Source organism: Jaculus jaculus, chromosome 1 (assembly GCF_020740685.1).
Source record: "Jaculus jaculus isolate mJacJac1 chromosome 1, mJacJac1.mat.Y.cur, whole genome shotgun sequence".
Classification (NCBI taxonomy): Eukaryota; Metazoa; Chordata; class Mammalia; order Rodentia; family Dipodidae; genus Jaculus; species Jaculus jaculus.
Window position 1 is genome coordinate 108070944 of NC_059102.1, and position 12210 is coordinate 108083153.

The following is a 12210-nucleotide window of genomic DNA, read 5'->3' on the forward strand; positions in this document are numbered from 1 at the left end:
AGCAAGGCCTCAGAATGCTGTAGTCTTGACACCTGCACTTTCCTGGGCTCCCTGTGTCCTGCTTTGTGGCGTTTTGTGGCCACCCCTCTTGCTACAGTGTGAGGTGCTTAGTCACGGCTAAACCAAATGTGTACCAGTCTAAGAAGTCATTCAGTCTCAGCAGCAAAAGAAAACTACATCTATTAAATTCTTCCTTAATGTATTGACCATTCCTTATTAGAAGGCTGTATCATGCCTTACTTTGAAATATTTGCCATTTTCTTTTTGCCTTTCTACTAGAATTGACAAGAGATTCTTGTGGTGAGGATATGAAGCAAAAATGCCTTGTGACCCATGGCACAGCCACTAGTCAGTCTACTTTAGAGTCAAACCTTAATCTTTAGTCTTAAACTCAAAGTGGTTTCTTAGATTTAATCATCACTGTTTTTCATTTCCATGCATTCAGTGTTATCATTTCCCTTGAAGTTTTTACTTCATGCTATGAATCTTGATATGCTGTATTTTTAATTTATATTTACCTCAAAATACTTCTAAATTCCTCTTGGGTTCTGTTCTTTGACCGATGAGTTATTATTACAATTGTGATTTTCATTCTTCAAATGTTTCAGGATATTCCAGGCATCTTTCTATTGATTTCCAATTTAACTCCATTGGTGTCTGAGAGCAGATACTGCATAAGTTCTCTTAAATTTGCTCAGGTGTGTCTTATGTCCCAGAATGTGGTTTATTTTGATAAATGTTCCATGTATTTTTCAGAAAAATTACAATCTTCTTTACTGGATGTAGTAGTCCAGGATGTCACTTGCCTCCAGTTGATTTATCATGTTATTGAGATCATTGTGTCCTTACTGATTTGCTACCTGCTGAAGCTGTCCCTCCCTCCCTCCCTCCCTCTTTCTTCCTTCCTTCCCTCCTTCCTTCCTTCCTTCCTTCCTTCCTTCCTTCCTTCCCTTCCTTCCCTTCCTTCCCTTCCTTCCCTTCCTTCCCTTCCTTCCCTTCCTTCCTTTCCTTCCTTTCCTTCCTTCCTTTCCTTCCCTTCCTTTCCTTTCCTTCCTTTCCTTCCTTTCCTTCCTTCCTTTCCTTTCCTTCCTTTCCTTCCTTCCTTTCCTTTCCTTCCTTTCCTTCCTTCCTTTCCTTTCCTTCCTTTCCTTCCTTCCTTTCCTTTCCTTCCTTTCCTTCCTTCCTTTCCTTTCCTTCCTTTCCTTCCTTCCTTTCCTTTCCTTCCTTTCCTTCCTTCCTTTCCTTTCCTTCCTTTCCTTCCTTCCTTTCCTTCCTTCCTTTCCTTCCTTCCTTTCCTTCCTTCCTTCCTTCCTTTCCTTCCTTCCTTCCTTCCTTCCTTCCTTCCTTCCTTCCTTCCTTCCTTCCTTCCTTCCTTTCCTTCCTTCCTTCCTTCCCTTCCTTCCTTCCTTCCTTCCTTCCTTCCTTCCTTCCTTCCTTCCTTCCTTCCTTCCTTCCTTCCTTCCTTCCTTTCCTTCCTTCCTTCCTTCCTTCCTTCCTTCCTTCCTTCCTTTCCTTCCTTCCTTCCTTCCTTCCTTCCTTCCTTCCTTCCTTCCTTTCCTTCCTTTCCTTCCTTTCCTTCCTTTCCTTCCTTTCCTTCCTTTCCTTCCTTTCCTTCCTTTCCTTCCCTTCCTTCCTTCCTTTCCTTCCTTTCCTTCCTTTCCTTCCTTCCTTCCTTTCTTCTAGTTATAGTCTTTCTCTAACCCTGGAATTCACTATGTAGTCTCAGGCTGGCCTTGAACTTACAGCGATCCTCCTACCTCCTGAGTGCTGACATTAAAGGTGTGTGCCACCATGCCCTGCAGAGCTGTCCGTTTCTGATAGAAGGATGGTGAAGTCTCTTATGGTGGTGGATTCATTTGTTTCTATTTGCAGTTATATTTGGTTTTGCCTCTGGTGTTTTGATGCTCTGATGTTAAGTACATCAACATTAAGGACCATTGAGTCTTTTTGGAAAACGTCCTTCTCTTTATTCCTTATAACCTCCCTTGCACTCATGTTTGCGCTGTCTGAAATTAATATTCCTACTCTTGTTTTCCTTTTTTATGTTTTATTTATTTATTTGACAGGAGAGAATGGGTATACAAAGGCCTCTGGCTACCACTAACAGACTCTAGACACATGCACCACCTGTGCATCTAGGTTTATGTGGGTACTGGGGAATTGATCCTGGCTCCTTTGGCTTTGCTAGCAAGTGCCTTTACCACTAAGTCATCTCTCCAGCCCTTCTTTTCTTTTCTTTTTTAAAAATATTTTTATGTATTCATTTGCAAGGGGAAGAGAGAAAGTACGGGAGGGAGAGAGAATGGGCACACCAGGGCCTCCAGCTACTATAAATGAACTCCAGACATATGCACCAGTTGGTGCATCTGGCTTTACATGGGTACTGGGGAATTGAACCCAGGCCAGCAACTTTTGCAAGCAAGCACCTTTAACTGCTAAGTCATCTCCTCAGTCTCTACTCCTGTTTATGTGTTTTTTTAATTAATGTTAGTATAGCAGAGCTTTCTCCAACTCTCTATATTTCTTTATATTTAAAATAAGATTCTTTTAGACAACATATATTAGGTCTTGTTTCTTTTTTTTTTTTTTTCCCACTCCGGCAATCTCTTTTACTTGGTTTATTTGACTAGTAGTATTTAAAGTGATTATCAATATAGTTAGATTATTATCTGTCAGTTTATTACTGATGTCTGTTTATTGTCTTTGTTCTTGTTTTTTTTTCTACTCTTTGCTTTTTTTGTTTTAATAGAGCATTTAATGTTATTTTCTTCCTCACCTTTCTTGACATATCATATATCTTTCCTTTTCTTAAAACATTTTTAGTAGTTGCCCTAGGATTTGCAATATACATTTATAGCTAATCCACTTGTACTGTTTATTTATAGCCTAGGTTAGCCTTGAACTCACTTTGTAGCTGCGGCTGTCCTTTAACTCCTGATCCTCCTACCTTTCTTCACCTCCTAATTGCTGGGACTAAAGGTGTGCACTCCATTCCAGCCTTCAATCCACTTGAGATAATCTTGTATTCCTTCATAATTAGTGAAAATACCCTGTAATAACCAAAAAAAATAAAATCCTTATTTTGTAAATAGTAACAAAGTAGTTCCTCTAAGTATACCAATTTACATAGTTGAATATGTTGTTGCTGATATTTTGAACAAGCTGTTACAGATCTATTAGATCAATTAAGAATAAGGGAGAGGGGTGGAGGGATGGCTTAGTGATTAAGGCACTAGCCTGAAAAGCTAAAGGACCCAGGTTCAATTCCCCAGGACCCACATAAGCCAGATGCACAAGGTGGCTCATGCTTCTGGAGTTTATTTGCAACAGCTGAAGGCTCTGGCATGCCCATTCTTTATCTATCTTCCTCTTGCTCTCCCTCCCTCCTCCTTCTCTGCCTCTCCCCCTCTCCCTCTTTTTCAAATATAGATAAAAATAAAATATAAAAAAAATAACAAAAAAGAATAAGGGAGAGAGCCAGGCACGGTGGTACATGTTTTTAATCCCGGCACTCAGGAGGCAGAGGTAGGAGGATCACCATGAGATCAAGACCACCATGAGACTACATAGTGAATTCCAGGTCAGCCTGGGCTAGAGTGAGACCCTACCTCATTACCTCGAAAAATAAAAAGAATTTTTTTTTAAAGTATAAGGGAGAAAAAAAGCCAGACATATGCCTGCAATCCTAGCACTAAAGAGGCTGATACAGAAGGATTGTGAGTCTGAGGCTAGCTTGGGCTATGTATAGTGAGATTCTATAAACAAAGTATACAGACAAAAGAATAAGAAAAATAAAATTTTACCTTTACTTAGTTATCCTCTGATATCTTTCTTTACTTAGATCCAAATATGGCTTTCTTTGTCTTGAAATTCTTTTAACATAATTCTGGATAGGTCTACCAGCAACAGACTCTTAATATTTGTTTGAGAGTCTATTTCTCATTCACACATTTTATTTTTCCTTCTCTCCCCTCCTCCTGCATTGGATTGAACCCAGGGTCTTGTACTTGCAAGGCAAACACTCTCACTGAGTGACACCCCTACCCTTCCCCTGCAATTTTTTCTTTTTGGTTCTTCGAGGTAGGGTCTCACTCTGGCGCAGGCTAACCTGGAATTCACTATGGAGTCTCAGGGTGACCTCAAACTCACGGTCATCCTCCTACCTCTGCCTCCCGAGTGCTGGGATTAAAGGCGTGCACCACCACGCCTGGCTTCCCCTGCACTTTTTTAAATAAATATTTTTTTTTTATTTATTTGACAGGGAAAGAGTGGGGAGAGAGAGAATGGGCACACCAGGGCCTCCAGCCACTGCAAACAAACTCCAGATGTGTGTGTCCCCTTGTGCATCTGGCTAACGTCAGTCCTGGGGAATCAAACCTGGGTCCGTTGGCTTTGCAGGCAGATGCCTTAACCCCTAAGCCATCCCTCCAGCCTGTCCTGCACTTTTAAAAAGTATATTTGTGTATTTTCAATCAGAGGGAAAAGAAGGGGGAGGGGAGGAATGAATGGGCATGCCCAGGCCTCTTGCCAATGCAAATAAACTCCAGATGCAAGAGCATGTGGCTTTACATGGGTACTGGAGAATTGATGTCAGGCGGGGAAGCTTTGTGGGTAAGCTCCCTTTAACTACTTAGCTATCTCCCCAGCAACCTCTCCTGAACTTTTGAAGAATACTGTTCTAGGATGTAGACGTCCAGTTGGTGGGTTTGTCTTTTTCCTCGTAGCACTTCACTTGGCTTGCTTGCATGGTTGTTAAGAAGTTTAATGTCATTCTTGTCTTTGTTCTTCTATAGGTAAAGTGCTGTTCCCCTCCATCTTTCAAGATTTTTTGACACTAATTGGGGAGCTCTCATCATCATTGTTTCACATGCAACTTCTGTCCCTTTGTCTCTGTCCTGGTTTCCTACTGTACGCTCTTCATATTTCATACTTTTATAGTTGTCCCCAGTTCTTGCATAGTCTTTCCATAGTCTTTTTTGGGGGGGGTTAAGATAGGGTCTCCCTCTATCCCACTGATCTGGAATTCACTCTGTAGTCTCAGGCTGGCCTAGAACTCATAGTGATTCTCCTACCTCTGCCTCCCAAGTGCTGGGATTAAAGGCATGTGCCACCATTCCCCACCTTGAGTCTTTTGTTTTCTAGTCCTTTTTCTCTTTGATTTTTACTTGTAGAAGTTTCTGTTCATTAAGTCCAGATTATTTCCTTAGCCCTGTCCAGTCCACTCTAGTGAGTCCAGCAAGGCATCCTTTCCTATTAGCATTTTTCCCCAATGTTTCTTCTTCTTCTTCTTTTTTTTCTTTCTTAAAATTGCCATCTTTCTATTTATCTATTTTCTCCCTTTTTATACTGAGGATGGAATTCTGGGCCTTATATACTAAGCAAGCATTTTCCACAAGCTGCACCCTGGGCCCTATCCATCTGTTCTTACATGCTGTCTACTTCATCCATCAAAGCCCTTAACATATTAATCATAGTTATTTTAAAGTCCTGGTGTGATCGTTCCAACATTCCTGCCATATCTGACTCTTGATTCTGATGCTTGTTCAGTCTCTTCAAACTATGGGCTTTGCCTTTGGTATCAGGTGTTTTTGTGAAAGGTAGACACAATGCACTGAGAAAAAGGAACTCCTGACACAGGCCTTTAGTGATGCAGTATTTGGGGCTGGGGTGCCATAGTCTAATGATCAGATCCCACCATGAGTCTTGGGTGAGCCTATGCCCCTTCACTACCTCTAGAGGGTTCCTCTTCATGAAGCAGGATGCCTAGAGGCACAAGAGAGGATGCTGGGTAAGAGCTGAGCATTTCCATCCTCAAGGTCGGTAGGCTTAGAGGAAACCCCAGCAGGTCCAAGCTCTGTTAAGCCACTTGTCCCAGATAGTAGGATTGTTAAAAACAGAGTTTTGGTGTACTTCACAGTGTTCCTTGTTTCCACCCTCTGCTGGAAGCTGAGGAGAGCTTCCTGTGATATTCATTGTGAGGGCCTGGAGGGCCTGCTATTGGTTAAACTTTAAAAGATGTAAGTGCCTCCGGGACTTTGTCTCACTGGAGAATTCAGTGCCCTTGTCCACGTGACTGCTAGCAGTTTTTCAGGTCTAGGTTTTCCTGTACCATCACTGGTACTCTGAGGTCTCAGGGCATCGGTTTCTGTATACACCTGTCTGTCTTTCCTTTTGGAGGGCAACAGATTGCCCTGTGCCTTCATTTTTCATTTTGTTTCAGCTTTTTACTTGTTGGGATAGAGTGACAACTACTTAATTCCTCACATGTCAAGCCCCAAGCCATAAGTTCTACCAGCCACTTTGCTTCCTTGCCTTCTCCCACAGCTAGGAGGCTTATAACTCTTGCACAGATCAGGGAGCAGCAGGTCAGAGAAGCTAAGTATCCTGTCCAAGACCCCACAGCCTTGACACCCATGCTCTTCCTCTTGCTTGTACGCCTTTATTGTGTTCTTCCCACTCGGAGGGAAAGCCTAGTTTGAAATTTGTTAGGCCTGGACCCCCACGACCCTTACCTCCTCAACCTGTGTCCATAAGTATTTGTGAAATGACCAGCAAATCCCTGTTTTGCTATGTCCCTGAACTTGTAATAAGGTGGATCAGATTGGAGCCTGGTTAGACCAAGGCAGGCTGCATGAAAGTTTGCCCACCTATGTCTAGAAGCATAGTGTTGCTGCTGGACCCCATCTGTGGCCCTTCCCCAGGCTCCCCTCTGCAACCAACTTGTTTGGAGGCACGAAACCTCTGGTACTAGATTATTGTAAGGCTGAGAACTGGGTGAGAGTGGGTGTGGCAGACTGTGTCACTTCCTCCCACACAGGACCTGCAGGAGAGAGAAGAGTGACATCAGGGACTTAATGGGGTCACCAGTGGTCATTTGGCCATTTAACCCTTCTCTTTCATAGACTTGTCTCACAGCTTATAAAATTTGGGAATATTCCTAGATCCAAGGAATTCTTTCAAGCCTAGTGGAGCCAACAGAGCATCCTGAGTGTATAAATCAGAATGTTTTAAGGATTCTTGGGGAACTTGGGATACCCTTTGCCCGCTTGCAAATTGGGTACCTGGATGCTTACCTCACAAGGTCTCTGGTGAGTTTTTCCATCTGAAGTTGACATGGGCCTCCATTGCAGCATATTACATGGATTTGTATTTGATTTCCAGGCTTACATAAATGAGGACCCATACTTCCCTGAATGATTAGGCTCTAGAGTAGAAGTTCCCCTTTTCCATATTGGAACAGAGGAACAGGGGTCCAGGATTGTCAGCCTGCTGAAGATAAAATGAGACTTCCAGTGTTCACCTGTGGGAAATTAATAATAATCCAAAACTTTATCCTACTTGCTGGGTAGACAGCAGTTCTCCTAAAACTGTGTCTAAAATTTGCAGATCTTCATCTCTACTGGGCATAATTTATAGTTTGCCTAGTTTATGTGGACTTAATTTATGTTGATCTAACAGCATTTTTGAAAAATCTTTAATTTTGTTTTAAAAGTCTTATTTTGAATTGTCACACTTTTCTTTCAACTGTTAGAAGTTTAGAGGCATGAGGTTTCTTTTATGGTAGGTAAACTATGACTCAAGACATAGGCTGATTTTCTCTAGATCATGCGACTTGATAGAAGAAGTGATAGGAATAGTAACTGAATCTCCTCATTGTTAATCAGTTATTTTCATGACTATAGTTTTTTTTTAATTAGCCTGCAAATAAATCATATAGCAAATCTTTTTCTGCTATATGGCCCATCAGGGAAAAAAACCTTTAAGAAAAATGTCACTAATATAATTGATAATTACATTTTATTCCCCCTGGCAATAATATCATTAGTATAAATCTACATTTTAGGTGTGGGAAGTAGGAGTGATTCTTGTTACCTCACTTATGAAACAACACTAAGTCAAAGGAAAGCTACACCTGTAGGTAAAACCTCCCAGTGACCTGCAGCTGTTTTCTGGTGCAAGCAGTCCTGACACTTTGGAATTGGCTAAATAGCTTCCCCTGCTAATGGATTTAAGAAAGGTGCAAGTAACTGCTCACTGCTCTCTTCCCTCCCTGTCTTTTTCCTAGGAGTAAAGTGCAGCCAGTGGTCAGAGGAGGCCTCGATGGTGTTTCGAAACCACGTAGAGAAGAAACCTCTGGTGGCACTGGTGCAGACAGTTACTGAAAACACTAACCCTTGGGACCGGAAAGTAGTTGTCTATCTGGTAGACACATCGCTGCCAGACACTGACACCTGGATTCATGACTTCATGTCACAGTACCTGGTAGAGATTTCAAGAGTTAATTAATCACTGCTTCTGAGACCTTGACAACTAAAGCAGTATATATATATATTTTTAGCAATAACAAATGTAGTGTGCGTGTACTTTAAAAACATCTTATTTCTACATGGCTCTGACTGTTGTGGGGATTGAAAAAAAAATACGCTGTTTGATGAAAAAGATTTAACAAGTTCTGTTTTAACAAAGTTGGCTTTTCAAAAAATTGCACTTGAGTTATTACTCTAATATTAGAATAAAGTGTTTATCAGTATAAAAACTGACTACCTTGTCATTTCTAGGTTGTGTGGGTAAAAGTTTCTTTTTCTACTGGTGTTGTCTTAGTTGCAATGCTAGGATCTTCTCCAGAGAAACTGAGAGTTGAATGGCGACTCAGCTCTATCCTACTGTAGTGATGTGTTCCAAAGCAAGTGACCACAAAGCAGGACTTACCCTGTTGCGGTATCCACACTGCTGCAGGAGCAGCCAGGCAAACCAGCATGTCCCTAGATCCTAAGTGGCTTCTCATTGCCACACCCAAAACCCAAGCCTGCTACAGTCTCCCTCCCCTGCCCTTTCCTCCACACCTGTCTACAGCCACATGGACCTGAGTCCTGAACCCCACTTGTCTCCATCTAAGACTATTGATAGTCTAAAACAAGACTTGCTCACCTCTAAATAATGCTTATTTTAGTCCCTAAGCCTATAAATCCTTTCCTCCACCCTGCCTTGCTTGTCAGTGACCTACCTGACCTTCCAGGCTGTCCCTGGTGCCTCTTTCTACTTCATTGTACCTTATTGTCTTTTTTTTTCCTTTTGGTCTGAAACAAGGTTTTTCTTCGTAGCCCCAGGCCAGCCTGAGAGCCTCTCCCTTCAGCTTCCCAATGCTGGATTGTACCAGGCCCAGCTCCCCGTTGTACATTGAGTATGCCCCTGCTGATACTCACTTCTGACTGCACTTTATAGTTCATAACTCATTGCCTGTGTAGCAATCATCGCAAATATATTGTGAGCCCCTTGAGAAAAGACCAAGCATTGGTTATCTCTACCCAGTAGAACACCGTAAACATTTGACAACTAGTTCTAGGGTGGGGAGGTCAGCTTCGATTTGTACTGCCTGGGAGCAAACCTGGAGTCCGCACTCCCTCCCACTATTGCTGACTTCTGGCTGGCAGTGAGACATTGCTGGATATGGAATTAGGAAGGCCATCACTTCTTGGCTTTTTGGTTAAGCTTAAATGTGGGGTTAGGAAGGCTCTTGTGACTCTATATGATGGCCACTGCCTGTACCATCACATGGACAGAATAACATGCTGACAGAGGTCGTAACACAGTTCAGCACATGCTTATTAACTGCTAGCCAGATGGGTGGGAAGATGGATGGTTGTAGGATTCAGCAGTGGTTAAAGATGAAATGGGGAAGTCCCAGACTGAGAGTGGAGCATTGGAATGAAGAGAAGTACTGAAGAATGAAGCTCTTAGTTAGAATATTCAGGATAGACAGTATAGATGAGGAAAGGGGAAAAGAGCTAGAGCAAGTCTTAAGGTCTGGGAGAGTGGCCCCTACCCAGTTTGAGTGGAAGATTAAAGGTTTGGTTTTGAACGTTCTGAGTTGAACTAACAGATCTCTGTAAAGATACTCATAAACCACCAGAAATATGAAATGGACTTGAGAGGAGATAATGGGTTGGAGATAAACATCTTAACGTCATTTGTTTTTATTTGAGAAAATCTAGGAAAAATGAGAACAGAAAGAGGTAAAAACCAGGTTTTAAAAACAATAAACAAAGCAATCATTCTCACAATTTTGGTAGCCAGAAGTCTGAGGTCAAACTGTAGGCAGGCTGGTTCCTTTTGAGGGCAGTATTAGTCACTTTTCTCATTCCTGTGCAGAATATGTGACAGGACGCAACTGAGGGGAGGAAAGTTTTGTTGTTGTTTTAATATTCATTTATTTGAGAGAGAGAGAGAATGGGTACACCAGGGCCTCTAGCTACAGCAAACACTTGATGCATGTGCCACATTATACTTACATGGGTACTGGATAATGAAACCTGGGCCCTTAGGCCTTGCAGACAAGCACCTTAACCACTAAGCCATCTCTCCAGCCAGGGTCCAGGAGGAAAGGTTCTGTGCAGTTTGCGGGAATATAGGCCACCCTGGCAGGGAAGGCCTGGCAGCAGGAGTTTGAGCAGCTGCTCACCCTGCATCCACAGTCAGCCAGCGGATGGGTGCTGGTGCTCAGCTTGCTTTCCCTGCTGATTCAGTCTGGAACTTCAGCCCAAGGAATGGGCCCACCAACCGTAAGGATGGGTCTTCCCACCTCTATCTGATCCAGGAATAAACAGAGGGTCTGCTCCAGGCTTATGTCCTAAGCTTGTGGATGGCTCCTTTTCCCTGTATCTCTTCAAATCTGTTTTCCTCTGTGTGCATCTATGTGTCTTAAGTTTTTCTCTCGCCCTTTTTAAAAAACCTTAGAATTTATGAGAGATGTGGGGAGAGAACTGGCACACCAGGGCCTCTAGTTCCCGCAGTTGAACTCCAGGCATGTGCGTCACTTTGCATGCCTCACCTTGTGTATTTGTCTTATGTGCATTTTGGGGTGGGGAGGTTGAACCTGGGTCCTTAGGCTTCACAGGCAAACGTCTTAACTACTAAGCCATCTCTAGCCCACACACAGTGTATTTTGATCATAATCCCTTCACACACTTTGTCCCTCCTCCCATATCATTTTCCATATTTTTCATTTTCCATATTTCCATCACTTTCCATTTTTCTTTTTTTCTAACTCATCCCTCTCATTTTCCATCATATGTAACGGAATATTGATGGGACCAATATTGTGAAGGTTTGTCTAAGTCACCGCAGCCTCTGTGAGGTCATGAATGCAATGACCTCTTCATGTCCAGAAGACCGTGTTCCACAGCACTCCTCCCCATCCTCTGTCTCTTACATTCTTTCTGCTCCCTCTTCTAGCACTGTTCCCTGAGCCTTGGAGGAGTGATGGCAATAGGACCAGATGCGTAAAAAAGGTTTTCATCCTAAGCATTGTAGAAATCGCTAACTTTTTAAGAATTCATATTTAACATATACAGCTAAATTGATTCAGAATTGAAGAACATGTATGTCAGTGATTAAAACAACCATGTGATGAAATCTTAAAAGGTACATAAATATTTAAGCAAAATAAAACAATGTCAATGTTTTGTATCGTCTCTAGACAATACAAGGGGCAGAAGTCCAGACATTGTCTACAACCAAAGAAGTGGTTTTTCTCACTGACTTCAGGAATGTTCTGTTACTGTTTTTTTTTGTTTGTTTGTTTGTTTTTTTGAAATTAGGTTTATTGTTGCAGGTATAAAACTAACCTGGTGCTGAGATAGTGCAGCACACAAATGAACTTGGCTTCTGCCTCATGTTGTAGTCCATAGTCAGTTCCTGGTGGATTGGAAGCTTGAGTGAAAAGCTAAGGAAGGAAGGCAACATAGGAAAACACGGCTTTAACCCATGACTAGAAAAGCATTCTCAAGCAGGACACAGAGAACACTGACAGTATGAAGGTTGATAGACTCTTACATCAGGTACAGGTGTGTTCAAAATGGGAAGAAACTAAAAAGGTGAAAAGGCCAAGCACCGAATGGAAGAATATGTGGAAAAAATCTTTAAGTGAGAGTTTCTCTTTAGGAATCAGTATTGAAGGAATGGAGGTGTATGTTGCATATTGAATATATAAACAAGAAAAATGGGCAAGGAATTGCAAAATATTCACAAAAGTATAACCAGCTGGCCGATAAAAATGGTCAACCCATAAGGTCATAGGGAAATGCGTGACACCTGTAGCAGAATGGCTGCCATGCTTCAGTTCTCCTTGAAGTCAAGCGGTGTTGAAGATGATAGTGTTGAGAGTCCAGGATTTCCTTACCTACAGTTGAGCCTATGAACGCCTGTGCTGCA

At 42.2% G+C, this 12210-nt stretch overlaps 1 protein-coding gene across 1 annotated transcript in view; it reads left to right on the plus strand.

The window, feature by feature from the left end:
- Tdrd7 (tudor domain containing 7) overlaps positions 1-8518 on the plus strand; it is a 73651-nt gene extending 65133 nt beyond the window's left edge. Inside the window, exon 17 of the mRNA XM_045159483.1 lies at positions 8066-8518. Coding sequence (XP_045015418.1) covers positions 8066-8286 — 221 coding nt within the window. The 3' untranslated portion in view covers positions 8287-8518. The remainder of the gene's footprint in view (positions 1-8065) is intronic.
- Positions 8519-12210: the final 3692 nt, after the last annotated feature.